This window comes from Ursus maritimus, unplaced genomic scaffold (genome assembly GCF_017311325.1).
Source record: "Ursus maritimus isolate PB19 unplaced genomic scaffold, ASM1731132v1 scaffold_15, whole genome shotgun sequence".
NCBI classification, from domain to species: Eukaryota; Metazoa; Chordata; class Mammalia; order Carnivora; family Ursidae; genus Ursus; species Ursus maritimus.
Window position 1 is genome coordinate 19,867,176 of NW_024423897.1, and position 22,452 is coordinate 19,889,627.

Sequence of the window (22,452 nt, forward strand, 5' to 3'; positions counted from 1 at the left end):
TCAGACCAAACCCCTCGTGGTACGATAGGAAAGTGAGCTCGAGAGAGGACACCAGACACCTTAGGCCCTATGGCTGGTTAGGGGATTAGCTTGGGTTAGGATCTGACTCCCTTACATGTCATTGTAGGAGCAGCACAATGCTGACCAGCTGTTGGAAAAGAATGGGAGTAAAAGTGCTCAATTAAGTAGTTAACACAGGCATTCCTTCTAATGTCAATTATAATTTTCAAAGGATTAGAATCAAAAGCCATTTCAAATAATTATGATATCCTAAAGAGATGTTTAACACTATAACTACATTGGATATACTTTCATGTCACTGTGAAGATTTAGCAAATGCTTTCAGGATCATGAAGAGGCTCTGGGCTATCATTATGACTATTAATTATCACGTGTGGCTAGAAACAAAAGAACTGATTTTACGTGCTTCCTGGTTACTTAACCTCTCTGAGGCTCATTTCTCAGGTCTTCGAAATGCAGATATAATAGCACCTACAGCATAGAAGTGCTGTAAGATTTAAAAGAATACATTTAAGCACCTAGAAGTACGTCTGGCACATAGTAAGTGCTTGGTGAACGTTAGCTATTATCACCATCATCGTTATCATGGGCTCGAAAGAAGTTAGGTGTTGCTGGAACTGCTTCAAAACCAGGCAGTGGGCCAGGCAAGACGCCTGAGAGAACACGAGGCAGGTGGACAGCAAGGCTGCTGTTGGAGGATGAAAAGCGTTATCTTCAAAGCCAGATTTCCTTTTTCTCTGGGATTCTTTCAAGGGGGTCACGTATAAGCTGTTCAGCCCTCAGCATCCTGCTTGCGTGGACACCACTCCCGTCAGAACGAAGAGGGAGCATCCAGCATTGTTAAAGGAAAGGGGCCGGGAAGAAGGTTTATTAAACAAACCTGGGACACTGGAAAGAACACTGCCTCCATCTCATCCCCTTGAGATCTAGAAGAGGTAATGCTGGAATAAATCAAAGAACCTGTACTTTATACTCAGAAGGGCACAAGTTGAACATGCCAAGTTTCCCCCACTTGTCAGATAGATTCTTCGATGACAGCTCCAGAGAGAGGATGGTTACAGGGAAGTGCAGTTTGAAAAGCCTGGTTACATTAGAATGCTGGAAAAAGTGGGGATAATCAACCTGAAAAATACTGGAAACTGAGAGGGTAAGTGGAGGATGTGTTCAGATCTCAGAGGGCTGTGGTGGGTAAGAGGTGGAAGATTTATTCGCTGAGGCTCTGGAAGGCAAGCCAGTACCCATGAATGAGTAGAAGTCATGGCAGGCAAATTTTGGCTAAAACATAATGACAACTGCCACGGTGCCTAAGATGTATCAAAGCCTTTACCGTGTAGTGGGTGCGGTGCTAAGGGCTTTATTTGTATTATCTCATTTAATATTCATAACAATCCTGTGAAGCAGGTACTTAACTATTACCATTCGCATTCTGCAAATGAGAAAACTGAGGCTTAACTGAATGGAGTAACTGCTGCCTGGTATCACACGGTTAGTGACGGGCAGAGACCACAGTCCCAAGTAACAAGACTCTTGGCTTGTTTTCCAAGCACTGTACATGCCATCTCCTCGCTGCTAGTCCTGTCAATCTGCCTCCTCCATCTCCTGTCCTGCAATGAAGCACCTGGAATGGCCTGTATCTCAACTGTAGGAAGGAATCAGCCGGTCTCCAGGAGACCGGGATGTTTGCCTTCAGCATCTTTAATGTGACCTGCTGCTTGGAATGCGAACCACAGCTCTTTGTTTCTATTTCTCTGAGGCCTGTCTTGTCTCTCTCCCTGAGACTGCAGTTGTCCTTTGGTACCTGCCTTAAGGCCCCAGGAGGTGGGGCCACACTCCCCGCCGTATTCACAACACAGCACCTGGAGTGTGCGGATGGCTCAATTCACACCGAGGAATAAAGAAAGAAATAGCAAATGTCTTTGCTCACCCTTTTCATGATTCTCGTACATGCTCTCATCCTGTCACCTCCCAGCTTTTGTCCTCTGCACTAAAGAGGGCTTTTCATTGACTTTTTCCATGCAGTATATTCTGAATGAGGTCATAAATAAGTATTGTCAAGAAAACAGTTTTAGGGATGGCCACACAAGTTCTGTCCTGTCTTTGAACTGTAGGAGCTGGTTGCCCTTGGCCTTGGTCTCAATCTCTCCCAGCACTAGTTTATTGATCTGCAAGAGAAGGGCACTGGCTACACTGATGATCACTCAAACTATGTTCCCAGGTGGCAAGCATTTTAGAGGTTACCCTGTTGGGGCAGGGAGAAGGCAGAAGAAGGGGGTCCTAGATTCCTACGTTCCCTCTACCAGAGCAGCTCTGGTTTCTGTTTTACATGCTGGGGCTCTCTCCAAGATCCCATTTGAAAATAGAGCTTTTAACTAAAAAGTTTGGAAACTTCTGAGCCAGTTGATTTCTCTCTTAAGGGCTCTTCTAGCTTTGATCTGCAATTCTGTGATCACCTAGGTGTGTGCACATGAATATGGATATATGTGAATTCATGGAATATTCCTGAGCTGAGGACTCAGTCGCGTCCTCAAATCACCATGTGCCTGCATAAGGGTCTTCACATTTTCCTATTTTAGTTACTTTAACCAACCAAAACTTAAATGTGTCCTCATCCTACATAATCCCTGGTAACATGCAGGCTTATCGGATTCCTGCAAAGTCAATAAGATGTTATAGCTGTGTTTAAATCAGCTGAAACACCATCTGTATTGGAAAAAAACCACTAGTGTTAACTTATCCAAGTGCATTTGAAACCAGGGAGGCAGGTAGCTGTACACTTGGATATGTGCCAACACACAATCACACCTATTTCCCCCAGTGGTGTCCATTGTTACCAAAGCATTGTCAAAGCCAGCCAGGGTCTCACAGACCAACTTCTCTCAGTCCAGGGCTTTAGGATAAAATGCTGGTACTTTGTGGCAGAAGACCAGGGGCCCGCAGACTGGGCTGTTGATGCATAGGCGAAGAAGAACATAATCTGGCCTGGTATTGGTTAGTCACCCAGCGCTTCCCTTCATGTTCACTGTGTTCTAACTGGCTGCAGTCAGAGGCGACACCCGGCCAGGGCCACTTCAGAATAAGAGCCAAAGGTCAATTCAAAATTCAGCCTACTATGGGGCCTGGAGTTCTTGACTGACTTGAAACCAACCACATCTTCCTTTTACATTGATCCAAACCATCCTGTCCAGGGAGGATCAAGCAAAGACTGCAGAAAGCCCACTTTTTGATGAAATGCCAGCTTAAGGGTTCACAGGGTCTCAATACAGTAGGTATCTATTGAATGCTTGGTGAAAAACGAATGAAAGTCCAAGCATAGGACACATCTGAAATCTGGGAATGGGGAAAGGGATATTCTAGTTATTCTTTCACGCTCTCATTCATCTGTGAGTACTTAATAATGAGTAGCACGTACTAGACAAAGGGATGAAACAGAGAATCACAGGTGTGATCCCTGCTTTCAAGTTACTTAAGGTTTAGTGACAAAGGCCAATATTACCCAAGTAATTGTAGAGCAGCTAATGAAAAAACCTGACCTTGGAGCTCAGGGAAGGCCAGAAGCAATGAAGCCTGAAAGAGGACGTTTGGTCGGGTGGAAAGTGAGGGGAATAACCCTCTGAGCAGAAAACACGTATGCTCTGAGGTTCAGACTCAGAGGACAAAGGGCAGGGAACCAGAGGAAGCACATGTTATACATCAGCCTGGATGCAAAGCTCAGCTCTTTTACCTCCTAGCTGTGTGGCCACGGGCAAGCTCCTTAACGTTCTGGGCCTCTGTATCCTTCACAGCAAAATAAGGATTATTTTATCTCTATCCTAGGACTGTGGTGAGGATTAACTATAGTAACATATGTTAAATTCTTAGAGTGATGCCTGGCCCATAGCACATACTCACCTAGAGCCCCACAGCTCCTGGGGCTCCATGTTCCTTCCTTCCATATTATCTGCTTTTCTGTTTTAAAAAGAGGGACGAGTAAGAAGTAAAGACTGAACCCTTCTATTTACACATTACCCCAACCTCCGGCCACGGTTGGTGCTGAGGCATCTGTCCCTTCTGCTTCTAAGCTGGTGGTAGCAAGGGGTTCCACACTCTGAAAGAGCAACTGCAGGCATTGTCTTGCATATCTGGAATATCTGTTAACTCAGCATGGAAAGGACTATTCCAAATCAGCGAAGGTATGCACAGTTTGCAAGAGCAAAGGCTATACATACTGAGTGCTTGAGATTAATGGAGCAGCATCTCCCTTATGAAGAAGGGAGCCAATGTGGCTTAGGAATTTTGTTTTGATATTCCTGGACTGCAGAGAGAGGCAGGAAAACTAGAACCATAAATTACAGATCTGCAAAAGTCCTATTGACAATTTATGCCTTTTAAAAACATCGTACCAAATCTTCAACAAATTGAGACTCTCATATATATATATATCTTTTTTTGCAAATGATAATGAGTCAGTGACAGAGTTGGGATGAGACCCCAGGCTTCTGCAGCACTCATTGTTCTAAAACTTGACATAAAATAGCTCGTTTTATCTTTACCTTGTGAAGTCTGTATTCATATTCCCACCTACAGATAAGGAAACTGAGGTACAGAGAGGTGAAGCGACTTGCTCAAAGTCACAGCCAGTAAGAGGGTGAGTCAAAATTCAAATCCAGGCAGTTTCAGGAGAAAAGGAGTCTATTTCTCAGTTCTGCTCAATCAGAATACCAGGCCTCAGAGTTGCAAATGTTTCCCCGATTTGGGCAATGTGGCCTGGTGGGGAACAAACCTAATCTTTAGAATTAGAGAGATCTGAGTTCAAATTCTAGCTTCAGCTCCCTGACCTTGGAAGAGCTCCTTCAGCAACTTGACCCTCTTTGTTTCTCACTCATGAAGTGGGAATATAATCTCACCTTTCTTGGAGGGACACAGAAACACTCAGATCCACTCGGGGTGGATTATTCTAGACCATGGGGTATGAGTGTGAAGGGCAACAGACTAGGCCTTGCCTGATGGAAAGCTTGGACCACCTAGCAAGTAAGGATCCTTCGGGATCTGGGATTTGGCTTTCCACCCACCTACTTACTCTTCGCCTCCAGAGGCATCTGCAATGTCAGGCCTGAGGATCGTAAAGTAGCCCATGTGTTCTCAGTGTTACAAGAGAGAGGTGAGAGCAGCTGGAGGGAGGAAAGGGTGTATGGAAGAGACAAAAGGAAGCTGCAGGAGGGTCCCATCAGTGAAGAGAGACTCTGACAGGGGCTCAGGGAGGCAGGAGGGAGCACTTCTGAGCCTCTTTCTCGGTCCCATGTTTCTGCTTGTTTCTTTCTCTTACACACACACACACACACACACACACACACACACACACACACAGAGGCACACTGTGGAAACTGAGAGGCAGCAGTGAGGGGAATGAAGCATAAAGAACAGAGCAAACAACTGCTCTAAATCCCAGGCCCAGCTTTGATGTTTAACTTCTCAGTGACCTCAAGCAGGTCACTTCCCCTCTCTGGGCTTTATGTGCCTGTTTGTAAAATGAGGTACTGGGTGAGATGAGCTCCTGAGGACCCTTCAGTGCTAGCTCGGCTTCTTCAAACCAGGGCAAAGATACGTTCTTCCCAGGACCCCTGGCCACATGGATTCACTGTCATCCTTCCTAGACACCCTGCAGCCTCCAGAGGCCTCTCTAGCCTCTGACTACCATGCTCCGGCAGCTCAGGTGCCATTTATGGGGGATTGCATTCCTATCACACATTGTGATTTTCTCTAGCATTTTTTTTTTTTAATAGGCTCCAAGCCCGGTGTGGAGCCCAGCGTGGGGCTTGAACCCACAATCCCAAGATCAAGACCTGAGCTGAAATCAAGAGTCAGACACTCAACCAACTGAGCCACCCAGGCGCCCCCTGTCTCATTCTTTAGAACTTCAGTTACATGTTCCAGTCTAACTGGAAGACAAGGCCTCGTTGCTTGCAGGACAAAAGTCAAGCTGTGTGATTCTTCTCATATGAGAAACTTCTCATAGAAGCCCAGTGCAGTGCTAGGCTGGAGGACATGCTTGGTCCACCCTTCATGGTCGACTGATTTTCTGTTAGAAGCATGTACTGTGAAAGGAAACTGAGGGAATGGAGGGGCGCCCAGGCTGTAGGAGCAAACACCAAGGAGAGCAAGCAGGGTAGGCGTTTCCAAGCACATGTTCCAAGTTGCTTTGTGGAAGGGCAGCAGCCATGTTCTGAAAGGCTTCCGAGAGAGCAGGTGGTGCCACAAGTGCAGAGAGGGTAGCACAGGGCAGACTGGGCCCCCTTCAAGCAAGACTAGAAACCTCAGAGCCCTTCAGGGAGAGAAAGGGCTGCCTCAGGGTGTGAGTTCCCATCACTGGGTATCATTCAAGTAGGAACCAGATGGATAGGCTTCTTTTAGGGATGGTGTAGAGGAGATTCTGGCTCTTTATGGGAAGTGGTTAAAAGCCCTCCTAGGCCCATCTTTCTCTACTTGTGTGCATATTCATGACCATGTTCATATTCCCACTACCTCTGCTACTCTCAGCATTTTGAATTCAAGGATTTTGCTTGTAAGTGCATGGGATGTGTGGGTACACACATGGTTTACTTCCTGAGCAGTCATTTCCCTCATTCATTCATTTAGTGACTTTTTAAAGAACACTTGTTACATGCAATTTTCTCTGCCAGGCCCTGGGAATTCATCAGTGAATAAGGCAGGCCTGTTTCTTCCTCTAGGAGCTTAAAGACAAATAGGGAGGAAGACATTATATAACTGTGAGTCAGTTGTGGATGAGATTTAGTTAGGGAGAGGGTTGAGGGACCTTAAAGATGGTATCATGTCCCCAGATATTATCTTTTTCTTTTTCCCACTAATGATGATGACGATAGTACGATGATCGTTATGGTGGCAATTACTAACACTAATTGAGTGCCTATTTGGGCCAAATATTTACTATACACACTTTATACACATATTGTCTTGCTTAAGAGTCATAATACCAATGAGGAGGTAGATAATATCACATCATTCCCTCTTCTACAAATAAGGCAACGAAAGTTCAGAACACATAGGTAACTTGACTAATGTCACACAGCTAATAGATATAAAGCCAGAATTTAAACCCAGGTCTGTTTGACCTTAAACTACCCTTCCCAACCACCATACCATCTGCCTAACCAGAGGCTGTGGAGACCAGGTGTGGCATGGAGACAGTGGGAAGAGAGGAGCAGAAGACAGTGGGCAAGGGCGGCCGTACAGAAGGTGGAGCCCGATTTCTCAGAGGAGAGAAGGAGACTAAAGAACAGTTTCTTCTCAAGACTGATAGAGCAGAGGGCAGCAGCACAGAGCTGGGGGCTTTGATTTATGCCCGCTGTACCAAATTTTCCAACTCTAACTTTATGGGAGTTAATATGCAACTACATGGTGGGACTGGCTGACTGTTCTGATCCCCAAACATCCCAGTGAGACCTGGGGTGACCTGAGCTCACTGTCTCTCCCTCAGCTTCCTTATACACTAGAAATTATAATTATAATGAAATTCCATCAGTGTATAATTAAAAAGGTATCCAATAAGAGTTTAAGAGCCTAAGTTTGAGTTCCAGGCCTACTGTAGACAAACTCAAGCCCTTGTGCCAAGGACCACTCCCCCGGCCCCCCAATCCCTCTCTCTCCTTCCTCCGACTTCCCCACACTCAGTGGTCAAGGCATAGTCCTAGGCAGGTGCACTTTGGAGTTCTATAGTTCTGGAGAGGAAGCCCAGCTCCATCACTTTATAATCTTGGTGACTTTGGAAAATTCACTAATCCTTCTGAACCTGTTTCTTCATCTGAAAAGTGGGGATAATATTATCAAGGACTATGGTTTAATAGACAGCATTTAACTATTTTGCCTACTGCCTGGAATGTAGCAATGATTCAGTGAATTATAGTAGTTACTGCCATTGTAATTATTGTCATTGTTATTCACGAGGGGTTTAAGGAATTCTTGGTCAGTGGCTCCCAGAGGTTTGGCATCAGGTTAGGCTGATTGCCCTATTCTTATGCCCAGATTACTAAGTTTTTGTCAGATTCTCAAGAGCCCAACTACATTGACTAAGTGCCTGCTTTCCTCCTCTGCAGCTCAAATAATGGCTCTGAGCCTCAGTTCCCACAACTGTAAAATGGGGGTGATGAACTCTACCTTGCTTACTTCACTGGAGTATTGTGACATTCAAAAGCCAGTGGTGTGATTCATAAGAAAATGTCACATAAACTACAACAGTTGTGAAAATGGGAGGACTGCTGTTACTTTTACTGTTATTAATCCCTGAGGAGGCACCAAATGGTCCATACTGAAAGAGAATCAACACCTTCAAGTGTTTCTCAAACTGGGGTCTGTTGGATCCTTTGTAAATTCTCAGAGGTCTGCTAGGTCTCTATAAGCATTTTAAAATGTGCTTTTTTATGAAAGACTATGGACTCTGAGAAACAAACTGAGGGCTTCAGAGGGGAGTGGGATGGGGGAATGGGATAGGTTGGTGATGGGTAGTAAGGAGGGCACGTATTGCATGGTGCGCTGGGTGTTATATGCAACTAATGAATCATCGAACTTTATATCAGAAACCAGGGATGTACTGTGTGGTGACTAACATAATATAATAAAAAAACATAAAAAAAATAAAATGTGCTTTTTTTGTTTCAATGAAACGCTTAATCATCAATATTAATAATCTGGTCATTTGTCCTGTGATGTGAGTACTCATTTTTACAATTCTAGTGACACTGAAGCATTTAACTATTAGCTTAGTGTTTCCCAAAAGTAACTCTGCACATGCATTGTAGGGGTCCACAGGCCCTCTGTTTTGAGAAATACTAGTTTGGTCTAAGATTTGTTGCTTATTTGTCACAAAGATAAGAGCTATAACTCTGGAGGGCCCTGACTGGTAGATGTCTGCTTTAATCACAAAGTCAGAGTAGGGAATGAACATGAAGTCAGTACTGGGGTTTGGAGGAGGATGGATAGCCAGCTTGGATCGTCTGGCCCTCTGGTGGGTTCCAGGGCCTCGGTGCTTCTTTAAGAAATAATGGTATAGGGGCACCTGGGTGGCTCAGTCAGTTGAGCATCCTATTCTTGATTTTGGCTCGGGTCATGGTCTTGGGGTCATGAGATCAAGACCCGTGTTGGGCTCTGTGCTGGGCGTGGAGCCTGCTTGGGATTCTCTCTCACCCTCTGACTGCCCTCCCCGTCCCCCACCACCGTTCACACTCTGTCTTTAAAGATAAGAGAAAAAGAAAGAATGGTATAACTCTCCAATTTCTGCAAGGTTCAAGTATACTTTATGGACATACCAGTGCTACAGAAATATAAATATACATCTATCCTATTGTATATAGAATATGAATACGTAAATAAGCATATATATGTATGTGTGTGTGTATATATATGCATATACACACACAATATGTGATGTACAGATAGGCAGATTTAGTATATGTAGTAAGAATCCCCCACCTATGCTGAACAGTGTTTAACTTTCCCAAACGTGGTGACATTCAGCAACATCTTTCATCTTCCCGGTGATGCTGTAAGTATGCAGATCAGGCACTGTCATTCCCAGTTGTTTGGATAAGGAAACTGAGGGCTGGAGTGTTGCCCAAGATCACAGAGCTGGCTAAGGGTGGTATCTGGACAAAGAGGGGGCTGGGAGGGCGGGGAGGGTTCATGGTTGCTTTTACTCCCTGTCCATAAAGCTCTCCTCTCTGACCCACAGTCTCCTTCCCTCCTCTCTTCCAGCAACCCCCCAAAGCTGGCTCTTTGAATCCCTCCAAAGCAATCTTTTAGAAAAATGCTGTTGGCCACTCCGAAGCTTGTGCATTGCATTTCTCTTGTGCAGAAAGAACTGTGTGTAGCTCCCTCCTTTTGTTAAACCTTTCAAAAGCTTCCTTGGTTTCTAACTCTATAATTACACCCTAATCACAAACACTCTGAAGGAGGGGGTCAGTTCCATGCAGGAGCAGGCTAATTATGTGGCGGAATTTCTAAAAATTATCATCTTATAAATTGCGTTATTTCTCTGAAGGGGGAAGAAAAACACACACCACATACTCGCCTATGTTTCAAACTGAATTAATTAGTAATTTGAAGCCTAATTATCAACTAATCTATTGGAACATGCAAGTCTTTTGTATTTGGATGGTATATGCAATTTGCATCCTATTAGCTGGCAGTTGTAAGGATTTGAGAGCTCATTAGGTCAGAAGAAGAAGAATGCAGATCAGAAGGATACAGAAGCCCAAGGGGCTGACTCGGTGATGCTGTGACCAAGGGGTCACTTGGCAACAGATGGAGGCTGGCAATTTAATTATCTGGGGTCTTTTGGTGACTCCAAGGCCACTGATACGTAATTTCTATCTTACCCTAGAGAGGTGATTATGCATGCCCCCACAGATGTTCTGTGTATTCTCAAGCAGCAGGGTGCTCGCAGTCTGTACAGAGAGGCAGGCTAGAACAGTACATACGGCATTGGATGCTGCCTACTAACCTTGGTGCTAGGCCTAGCTCTATCTCTGACTTGCTGTGTGCCCCCGGCCACTTCACCTTGCTGGTTTTGCTTCTCTACAAGCAAAGGAGACTTAGGTGACATTGATTTCCGAAGTCCCTTCTAGCACTAAGGAGCTGGGATTCGAGGGATGTCGAGTTTGCTTCATTACAAGACGCAAAAATTCTATCTTTCCATTTTTTTTTTTTTTTTTTTTTGGGTGAGGCTCTTGTTCCCTAAAAGTCTCTGGAGAGCTACCTGCCATTTAAAAGGCAAATACCTTTGAGAAATGTGACATATTTAGATATTAACATATGGGGCTAAATTAACCTATTTCAATGAGCCTTTCTCATTTCTGGTCCTGAGCCTGAAATATTGGGACAGCCAAGACAAGGAAGCTTTGAAGGGAAAGAAGGTTCAGGCAGGGACCGGTTTAAGAAGGGGGATTGGATCAGAAAGAGTAATAGAACTGAAGGATTAGGCAGGATGTTTTGGTCCCATTTTTTGATCTTGCAATTTTGACCTTATATACAGCCAGACCCTGTGCCTTTGTCCTATTAATGACCTTTGTTCCAAAAATAAGTAGAAGATAGCAATCTTTTGTTCCGTTAATTATTAATGCTACTCAGAGAAATTATCAACACCAAATAACATGCCTAAAACTAACATGATACCCTTTTTTATAAATAAAAATTTAAAAATCACATCTTCATGGAAACAGAAAATTGCAAAGACAGGATAATAGGCAAACTTTGTATAAAAGCTACCATTGGGGAAAACCGATAACTGCCCAAGCTGTAACATTGGCAAAATGTGTTATTGCTTAAAATATTTTAATCAATATAAAAACTTATTATTTGGAAAGTAATTTTGGAGTTCCTCAAGAAGTTAAACACAGGGTTAGCATATAAACCAGCAATTCCACTCCTAGGTATATACTCAAGAGTAAAATTTGTACCTGAATGTTCCTGGCAGCTTTATTTGTAATAGTTAAAAAGTGAAAACCACCCAAATGTTCATCAACCAATGAATGGATAAACAAAATGCAGTATAGCCATATAATAGAATATTACTTGGCAATGAAAAGGAGCGAAGTACCATACATGCTACAATATGGATGAACTTTGAAAACATGATGCTACAAGAAAGAAGCCAGTCACAAAGAATCACATATTGTATGATTTTGCTTATATGCAATGTCCAGAATATGCAAATACTTAAAAAGGAGATTGCTAGGTGCCTAGGGTTGGGGGGCTGGGATTTGGAGAGCAATGGGGAGTGAGTGCTGATGGGTATGGGATTTCTTTTTTGGGATGATGAAAAAATTTTAAAGTTAGATTGTGGTAATGGTTTCATTATTGTGTGACTATACTAAAAAGCAATGAATTGTATACTTTATATATTTGAACAGTATGGTATATGAACTACATCACCATGAAGCTCTTTAAAAAATGTAAACAATGGGACTAAAGGCAAAATAAAATTACATTTGGCTTTGGATAAAATTCTAGAAGACCTAAACTCCACGATAAAAAAAGGCAGATGGTCAAAACATGATCCAGGGAATACAGAACTGCCAGAAATAATGACCACAAAAGAAAACTCATAATGGCACATGTTATTAGGTAAAATTTAATATGAATAAAAATTATTAATGACTCAAATCTTCACAACACTGAAAATAATAGTTCCCAATACATTAAAATGAAACATTTTTTTTAAAGACGACAGGCTTAATCTATACCACATAGAAAAGTGAATAAAAACCAAACTGACATAAAATTGTTCATGTTGGAAAACTGCTTCTGGTTAAAGATCTGTCAACACTAGTATCATTGTGATTTTTGTACTTATAAACAGTAAAACTATCACTGATGTCAAAATAGAGGGTCAGAACAGTGGGGTGGAAACACCTTGTATCTATTCGAAGGAGGGCCGGTTTTGTCCTTATTGTCCAGGGGCAGAGCTGACTCAATCTGCCCTTGTGATGACCCTCTCTTCAACGGAAGATGAGAGGTTTACCAACAGTGTGCCGTGGTTTGACAAGTGGGGTTGTGGAGGGGAAAAGGCAAGTTAGCATTGTAGCTCTCAACTGCTCCTCCCACCCATGCAGTTCCCATTAGCTGGGGACCCCAGAAGCAAGGTAGAGCCCATATGTGCAAAGACGCATAAGCTGAATGCCAGCCATGCACTGTACTCACCAGATTTGCAAGGATGTAGTGGTAGCCGATGCCGTTCTTCTCCAGCTTTATGATCTACAAAACACAATGGGAAGGGATTCATCAATCGGATTTGCAATTAAAGCTACAACAGCAATAATAATAGCTACTAACACTGAGTGCTTACAATGTGCCCTGTCCTATCCTAAGTATTCAAACTACAATATTATAACCATTCAGTGATGGTGGCATTATGGATACCCTCATTTTACAGATGAGGAATTGAGGTATGGAGAGATTAACTACGCTCCCTAAGGTTATCCAGCTATTAAGTGGCAGATGCAAGACTTGAAATCAGTTTTGTCTGATACTAGGGGTAGAAGAGTATTATCATAACCTCCCAAATTCAGATGAAATGCTCTTTCACTTCTTCTTCCATAAAGCCTTTCCCTGGATAGATTCTTTCCTGGTGTGAATCTTAAGTTGTGTTGAATTCCCTGACATTGTCATGACAATATCTGCTGTTTGGATGGATGGATAGGTGTGGGTGGATGGTCAGATGGGTAGGTTCTTGGCCTTTAATTCCTTGCATGAACCATATTCAGATCCAGTTCCTTCTTTCCCTGAATGTTGTGCCTTCTTCCCGAAACTAGTTGGATACCCAGGAATTAACTGACCATGCAACCTGGAGCTTGGAAGGGAATGTCAGGATCAGATGGTCCAACCTTCCACTGTACAGATGGGAAGTTCAGGCCTAGAGACGGAAAATGATTTGCCCAGATCCTGCAGCAGTGCCAAGACAGGAACCCGACTGTTGTGAGTCTTTATGTGTAACACCAAATTATGGTTAATAATTAAGAGCCAGGGTCCCCCCAAACCCCTCCATCCTCATTGTGCAGACTTTTGTAATCATTGTGGGCAGGAAAAATATTTGTGGAATGAATTGTCCAGAGGTTTGCTCAGGCAGCCAGCCACACCACCCAAGAAACAGCTAAGAGCATGGGCGTTGGGTTACCCCTAGCTCAGCCTGCAAGTTAACTTGATCTATTTCTTTATTTTTTAATCATGAAATTGGGGTTAGTACATTCTGCTCAGTGCCTCTCCTGCACTCTTACAAGAAGGCATAAAACATGAGAAGCACTTGGGCTTCTTGTCTAACTGAATAAATTTTCAAGGTTATTAAAATCCACATTCAGACATCTACTTAATTGGATGTATGTGCAGAGCGGCTCACATATTTTTTTTATGTAGGGAATAATTAAATGCAAGCACACACAATGAATGCTCTGAAACAGTGGTTAGACTGTGAAATTCCAGGCCACGGAGCTCAAATACTATTGGGATGATAGTTTTATTAATAATTCTCCATTACTTTTCCATCTTCTTGTCAAACGGTTTGCTGCCCTTTCAATAATAAGATACCTTTACCCAAACCTATTCAGCTTCTAATAAGCACAAAACAGCAAATAAGAGATCTTTCAAAACCTACCACATTTAGGCAATGGATAAGAACAGTCTCTGCAAGATGAAATTACAGATTGAAACATAAGAAACATTGATGACTTTTGGTTGATAAAAATTAGCCATTTCATACGGTTCAGTATAATGCCAACCTTCCCACCCATTTTTTTCACCTACCAAACCATTGTTCTTTCTTCCCTCTTTTCACAAACATTTGTTTAGTGCTTACTTTCTACTGAGCACCGTGCTGTGGCTATAGTGGGAAGTGAGACATGCATGGTCCTTGCCTCCTTGGAGGTCCCACTTTCTGGGATGAGACCCACACTAAACAGATGAAGAGGTGAATGCCCCAGGGTTACAAACTGAGAGAGGTGTTGTAAAGGCATTGTACGATTTCACGTGGAGCCCATAGCCTGGCTCACCCTATTCCTTCAAAGCTCATTTCCACTGGACTGCTTTAATTCATAATCTTTGTGTCTGGAATGTCCTTTTCCATTCTCTCTGATTATGTATAACCTTTTATGGCTGAGCTCAAATCCCAACTACTCTGTAAAACCTTCTCTGATTAGTTAATGCAACAGATATTTATTGAACAGAGACGATATGCTGAGTGCTATGCTGTGTGCTGGGGGAAAACCTGTGACCATGTGAGGCAAGGTCCTCATGCCCTCCCTAAGCTGAACTGGCATTTTACTTGAGAGACAGATGGTAAATATATAAACAGATAAGTGAACAAGATTTCAGCAAGTGAGAAGCACTATGAAGACAGTAAAGCAGAGTGATGTGATGGATGGCCTAATCCTGGTCTTTCTCATCTCTAACTCATTCTGAACTTAATGACTGTACTATATAATTTGGTGTCTAATACATTGACAAAGCATTATATTCTAATAACCCTATTCCTTGCTCACAAACCTTTACTGACTCTCCACTCCCTATTGGAATAAACCCCAAAGTCTTCAGAATGGTTTCCAAGAGTAGTCTTAATTATGTGACTGTCACTGTCTCCCGGTAGACATGTAGCATCCTCCACCTACCTTGCTAAGCCAACCTATGAACCCCAGCCCTCACGTGTCCTCTGGGCCTCCCTACATGCCCTTCTTTCCAGCTTAATGGCTCTTATCCAGCCAGTGACTACCTGTAAATATTCAGAACTATTTGGGATCTTTCCTAGAGCCTTCATTGATTCCCTATTCTTTCCAGGCACTCAAAAAATATTTATTGAATACCTACAGGGTACCAAGCACTGTTCAAGGCACTGTGGATATCACAAAGAAGAAAATAAAGCAAAAATCCTTGCCTTCATAATGCCAGTATTCTAGTTGGGGGGCTGGACACAGAGACAGGCAATACCCTACCTGGAATTAAGAATTACCATTTCCCTCCTTAGGTTAGGCAGGACGTTTGTATTAGACTGAAAAGATCTCAATTCAAGGGTTTGATTGTTTAGAATGATGTCAAGATGTCAGACTGTAAGCCATTAGATGTAAATTTGAGACTCATCACTGTTACCAACTAGTTGTCTGAACCAAAGGCAAATCAATCAACGTGACCGTCAGTTGCCCCATCTGTAAAATGTGAATGCAGGTGGTAAATCAAGTGATGTGTAAGATCCATGCAGCTCTTTGGTCTTGCTTTTCAGAATAGAAGAATCCAACAGTTAAAAGAGTTAATATACTACAATCTAAAATGCCCATACACACAGGTCACTTCCTTACAAATCATAAGTTTGTCTTTTGACAGAGGCAGTGGCTAGAGACAGCAGAGGCTGAAAAGTTACATTCTTAGGGAGGTTGGGCCCCGCAGCCAGACTAAGATGAGTTTGACTTCCTGCTTTTCTTACATGTTAGCTGTGAAATCCCAGGCAAGTACAGTTCCTTGTTTCTTCATTTATAAATTAGGGGAAATGACAGAAGTGGTTTTATAGCGTTGATGTGAAGATGAGGCAGCGTGATGCCTGGGAACGACTTGGCATGGTGTCTGGTACATGGCAAGCACTCAGAAAATGGTAGCACTGGCTACTGTCTTTACTACAGAACAACAAAGGACAAGTCACCAGTCTATTAAGAATACCTAATTATCATTCAGTACTGTTTCCAACTGCTATCTCATCCAATCTTTTTCTCAGCTTTGTAGAACAGGGGCCATCATTCCTATTTTACAGATGAGGACACTTATGCACAAAATGACTCAAGAAGATAGTACTAGGTGGTGCTATAAATAGCAAACTAGGCAAGGCAAGGGCTTACATATATCACTTGCTGTGGGGCAGGCTCTGTTCTGAGTGCTTTACATGAATAGATTCTTTTAACTCTCATAGGAGTCCTCTGAAGAAAGCCATAATTATTATTATGCCCATTTCACAGATCAGGAATCTGAGACATAGAAAGACTAAAAACCTGGCCCAAGATCACAGAGGTAGTAGAGCTGAGGTTTAACTCACAGACAGCAGGGTCTCTGTTCTTAACCATGACCCTATCCTGCCATGTTTAACTATCATTCAGATCTTTTGAGTCCGGCCCAGAGAATCCCCATCTCATGGAAACAATTTTTGCTGGTTTCTCTTTCCAAGAGGGGAGGCCAGATCCATACTTTGGGGGGTAGAACACATATTAATGCCTTAAGCAATCCCTGATTTTCAAAATCTCCCCTTTCTGTTTCTGAGGGCTCCGAGTAGTTGCTGAGCTGGTGGCGAGATTCCTGGTGGGGGTCCCAGGGTCTCGAAAGGCCATCAACAAGCTTTGTCATATTGTCAAGTACCTAAAACTACCATCTGTAATTATATAGCACTGTTAAAGAACGATTGCCAAATCTTTCTTGCTAGTTCACATGGATACGTTTATCAAAAAGGCAACACAAAGGCCTGCTACTTGTGAAGTGGGTACATGTTATCATTCTGAGAACGGGAAGAACCATGGCTTAGAGACCTCTAGCTAAAAACTGTTGAGGTTACAGTGCCCTTTCACAGAATGTACAATCAGTGGATTTCTCAGACACATGAGTGTATTCAAGGAAACAGTAGAGAGGTGCTTGCTGCTTCCCTACACTCTTAAAACGGGGCAGTGGGCCGGATGGAGGAGATGCCAATTGCTAGACCAGTGAGTGACAGAACCCAGAGCTGAACCCAGGAATCTGGCTCTACAGTCTATGTTCCCCATGTGATAGTATTTCACAAACTCTAAAATGCAATGCAATCTGCTTTTTTCACCATAAAGGGAAACACTGGAGGTAAGTTTTTGGTCAACTGATCTGAGAACCATTTGAAGCCCTAAGTCCAGTCTCCCATTGCTTGTGCTATTTTATAAAAATTCAGAATTAAAATGTATAAATTAAGAAGGTGGGGAAGAAGTCACCTTGTCATCTAGTCGAGATCTCTCTTTGTAACATCTAAGGCAAAAGGCCATTCGGCTCCCTCTTGAACCACTGCCCTCACCCATTCTGAGCCTTTGCTACATGCATTACCTGGCCCAAGATGGCATTGAGGCGTTCTGATTCACAGTCCACCACCACTAGCCGCTCCTTTTTCTTTTCCAGGTCCTGAAAGAGCATCCGGTATCCCTCCTCTGTGGTGGTCAAAATGTTGACTGCTGTCACCTGCCAGTTCTTCTCAGCAGCTGTGTCCAGGACTTTCTGCAGGACGGACAGACCTGGAAATTGGGTAAGATGGAGAAGTGGCAATCAGGATACGCAGGTACCACCCTGCCCCCACTCGGCACCCACCTCCCTTGTCTCCCCTACCACTCCTCCACCATGCTCAGCTCAACTTTCTCCCACCGTGCAAGATAGAGCTCGCTGAAGGCAGGCAGTGGGTCTCTTTTGTGCTTCTACTTCCAGAACTTAGCAGGAAGTAGTGTTCGTGATTAAAAATATAACCAAAGGCTCAAATCCTGATGCTACAACATATTGGTTAAGTGACCTTATACATACTACTTAGTTTCTTCAAACTTGAGTTTCTTTATTGGTAAAACGGTGGTGTTAATAACGCCTACCTCATAGGGTCATCATGAGGATTAAATAAGAATGCGTGGTAAGGGTTTTATAAATATTATTGGGCATTTAGTAGCTGCATATTAAATATGCCAACCTGACATCTAAATAGGCACCTAATAACTGTCAAATTCATGAATGTTCAGTACCCAATACTTTGCCTTTTACATAGTAGGTATTCAATCAATGTATATTGAATTAAATTATTCTCTTCTGATTTATAGTTAAGTAATAGAGGAGCCCATTACTCAACGCAGCTTTGTTTCACCTTTGAGACATGAATGGTATCTCAGTTTCCTACTGCTGTGGTAACAAATCACCACAAACTCATTGGTCTAAAACAACACATTTATCATCTTATATTGCCACAGGTCAGTTTGATCTCCTTGAGCTAAAATCAGTGTGTTGGTGGGGCTGTGTTGCTCTCTAGAAGTTCTAGGGGAGAAGATTTTCTTGCCTTTCCAACTTCTACAGGCTCCTTGCATTCCTTGGTTTATGGCCCCTTCCGAATTCAAAACCAGCGGTGACTGGTCAAGTCTTTCACATATCACCCTCTGACGCTGGCTCTTCTGCCTCCACCTTTGAGAACCCCTGTGATTACTTTGGGCCCAAATAAATAATCCAAAATAATCTCTCTAAAGTCAGTGGATTAGCAACGTATATTCCATGTGTAACCTTAATCCCTCTTGCCATTGAATTTAACACATTTACAGGTTCCAAAAATTCTCAGAACAGAGACATCTTTGGGGGGAAGATGGAGGTCATTTTTCTGCTTACTTCAGATGGTTGTTTCAGTCTTGCATTATTAATCAATCTTTTGTACATATATCATTTGTCTCCTTGTAACCCTACTATTCCCTCCCACAGTGGCCAACATGATGTCTGGCCTTAAGAATCATCTCTAGATTGATGCTTTTTATGCCTTTTTTTCCTTTTAAAAACATTTATTTAAATTCAATTAGCCAACATATAGTACATCATTAGTTTTTGATGTAGTGTTTAATGATTAATTAGTCACACATAACACCCAGTGCTCATCACATCACATGCTCTTCTTAATGCCCATCACCACCTTCCTTTCCACAACCCTCCATTAGTTTCCCGGAGTCAAGAGTCTCTCATGGTTTGTTTCTCTCTCTGATTTCTTCTCATTCAATTTTCCCTCCCTTCCCCTATGATTCTCTGTGCTATTACTTATACTTCACATATGAGTGAAACCGTATGATAACTGTCTTTCTTTGATTGACTGATTTCACTTAGCATAATACCCTCCAGTTCCTTCCATGTTGATGTAAATGGTAGGTATTCATCCTTTCTGATGGCTGAGTAATATTCCATTGTGTATATGAACCCCATCTTCTTTATCCATTCATCTGCTGAAGGACATCTCGGCTCCTTCTACAGTTTGGCTATTGCGGACATTGCTGCTATGAATACTGGGGTGCAGGTGCCCCTTCTTTTCACTACATCTGTATCTTTGAGGTAACTACCCAGTAGTGCAATTGCTGGGTCATAGGGTAGCTCAATTTTCAACTTTTTGAGGAACCTCCATACTGTTTCCCAGAGTGGCTGCACCAGCTTGCATTCCCACCTACAGTGTAAGAGGCTTCCCATTTCTCCAGATCCTCTTCAATACTTGTTGTTCCCTGTCTTGTTAATTTTAGCCATTCTGACTGATGTGAGGTGGTATCTTGTTGTGGTTTTGATTTGTATACCCCTGATGCCAAGTGATGTGGAGCATTTTTTCATGTGTCTGTTGGCCATTTGTAGGTCTTCTTTGGAGAAGTATGCCTCCTTATCTTTGTTTCTTTTTCAGTGCAAGCTATTTGGTGTGCTTATGCCTCACACTGGCTGAAAGTTTACTATGTGTCTGGCACTATTCTACTAGCTTTCTTGTTTTCAATTTACTTAATTCTCTGAGGTACATATCATTATTATCCCCATTGAACCACAGATATGAAAATTGAGGCTCTGAAACATTTAGTCATTGGCCCAAGGTCAGATAACTAGCAAATGGCAGAGCTCTGAGCTCAGATTTCTGAGACAGACAGAGTCCTTTAAGAGCATGGGTATTTCTGCCAACCCCAAAGGTGTTTCTCTATAATCAAAGTTATATTTTTCTGGGTTCTGGGAAGTAGGTTTGCCACTTCCAGGGCTCAAACTTCAGTATGAGTTTGTAAAGCTGTCCTGAAAAAGCCCTTCTGCAGGTATAATCCTCACACTAGCTGCTGTTTGAGAAGGGAAATCCTCAAAATAAGGAGAGGGGAGGGAAAATTGAAAAAAGCAGAGGGTTTCTGGTCTCTCCTGCTGTCTCCTCCTCATTGAATAATGCCATTTGACACTGCCCCCCAAAATTGATCTCACAAGTATTCTAGGTCTTCCTGCAAGAATTAGGCCTTCCTGCCTCAGTTTCTAGACTGTGCATAATCCATTTATTTATTTACACTAATAATGACTAAGTTCTGATGACTATTTAGTATTCAAACAAAAGGTAGCAGAGTACAGTACAACCACCACAGGCATTAGAAAAAAGAGGATAGTTCCCATTTCAGGATTAGGGAATAGAGAAAGTGGTGTTTGAGCAGCTGCAAAAGGAAGGAACGATTCACATATGTAGATTTGGGAAAGCAAGTGCATTCCAGAAAAGAAGAACAGTGTGAGGAAAGATGCAGAGAAGAAAAAAGCAAAGGAAACATTTGGAAAATGTGATATAAAATTCAAAATGTCGTGGAAGCACAATTAGAAGGGCAGGAAGAGGTGATGATGATGGTGACGATGATGATACGGAGGACTCGGCGCACTTATGTCCCACGCGCTAGAAGGAACTTTCTAGTCACCTCATTCAATCTCACAGCAACTTTAGGAGGTAGAGATTAGGTTTATCTTATTATAGAGATGAGGGAATGAAGGCATAGAAAATCTTAGCCCCAATGTAAACGGTCAAACTGAGGCAGAAAGAACGTGCCCAAAGACAAACAGCTGGAAAGGACAAGACATAGAATTTGGATCCAGGTCTGTCTGACTCTAGAATCTGTGCTCCTGACAACAACACCGTGAGCCATGAGCCATTCAAAGGAGGCCCTAGGGCTTTGAGTCTGGACTCAGGAGCCATGGAAGCTTGGTGAGCTGTAGAGTGACATAGTGCGTTAAGAGGATTACTCTCTCAAAGGATGTGTTTCCACACTGTGAGTTGGAGATTAGCCACCAAGAAATCAGACCATAGAAATAAAGCATTTCTGGATCATTCCCCCCATGCTTTTCAATGAGGCAGGGAGGCAGCATTCTCCTTCCTGCTGGCAATTTTCTCTCCATCTCTCAACAGTCTCCCTCCCCTAACCCATGGCTTACCCCGGTCGGCATCATAAATGTAGACAAATTTCTGCCACTTGTAATGGTCGATGATGCTGATAAGAGCATCCTGCAGCTCAGGGCGCAGCTGAAGGACAAACTGATTGGAGGTGTCAACAGGAAAGCTCGGTGTAATGAAGCAGACATGGAGGGCCCCACAGAAGGAGGTCAGCATGTTGACAGTTCTCCGTTCATAAAACCCAAAGATGGCGTAGACTCCTTTGGAGAACTGGGAACAGACTGGAGGAGGAGAAGAGAAGGATTAATAGAAGATGCTGCAAGGAAGCTGGCAGATGGCTCCAAAACTATTCCGTCCACTAGTTCATCCATCCCAACTTATCATCCTTCCATTCATCTATCATCTGGCCGTCTACTCATCCAACCAATCTCTCCATCCATCCTTCCAACTTACCAGTCTAATCCAACTGTCCATCCATTTTACCTATCTGTGTATCCCACCCAACCATCCGTTTGATATAATATTTAGGAGGTGCCAATTCTATGCCAGATGTTATCATGCTTACTAATTATAAATATACACAAACCATTTTCATATGTTCTCTTACTTTATCTGTGCAACAACCTTCTTAATATAGAAGAGGGACAAATGTGTCATTTTTCAAAGGGAGAAACTGAGGCTCAGAAAGTTAATGAACATGTCTAAGATGGCACAGCTAGGGCATATCTGAGTTAGGTAGACATCTTAACCCCAATCCAGTCATCTTTCCATGACACTGCCCATCACTTTAAGGCAAAGCATTAAAAGTTGTTACAGGAAGAAAGAGGTTTGCCATCTTGCTGCTGATACACAAAATAAGTGTTGTGTTTGGGTGATTGTAGCACAAATTCCTGCCTCCCTGAATTTGGCTAAATTAAGTGTTCTCTGAATTTTCTTCCAGTCTAGAGGTTCCATGATTATAGATAAACAGTCTGATTGACACATGGACAATGCTTATGGGTTGAGGGGTGCAAAATCCTGGAGAGATATGA

General features: G+C 42.8%; 1 protein-coding gene across 4 annotated transcripts in view; it reads right to left on the minus strand.

The window, feature by feature from the left end:
• GRIA1 (glutamate ionotropic receptor AMPA type subunit 1) overlaps positions 1–22,452 on the minus strand; it is a 294,487-nt gene that overhangs the window by 120,309 nt on the left and 151,726 nt on the right. For 3 of the 4 annotated variants that reach the window (XM_040630384.1, XM_008692468.1, XM_008692469.1), the window contains exons 3-5: positions 21,463–21,702; positions 17,590–17,774; positions 12,709–12,762 (exon numbers count right to left, since the gene is read on the minus strand). In XM_040630384.1, the coding sequence (XP_040486318.1) occupies positions 12,709–12,762; positions 17,590–17,774; positions 21,463–21,702 (479 nt within the window). The remainder of the gene's footprint in view (positions 1–12,708; positions 12,763–17,589; positions 17,775–21,462; positions 21,703–22,452) is intronic. The other variant, XM_008692470.1, reaches the window with a different exon arrangement.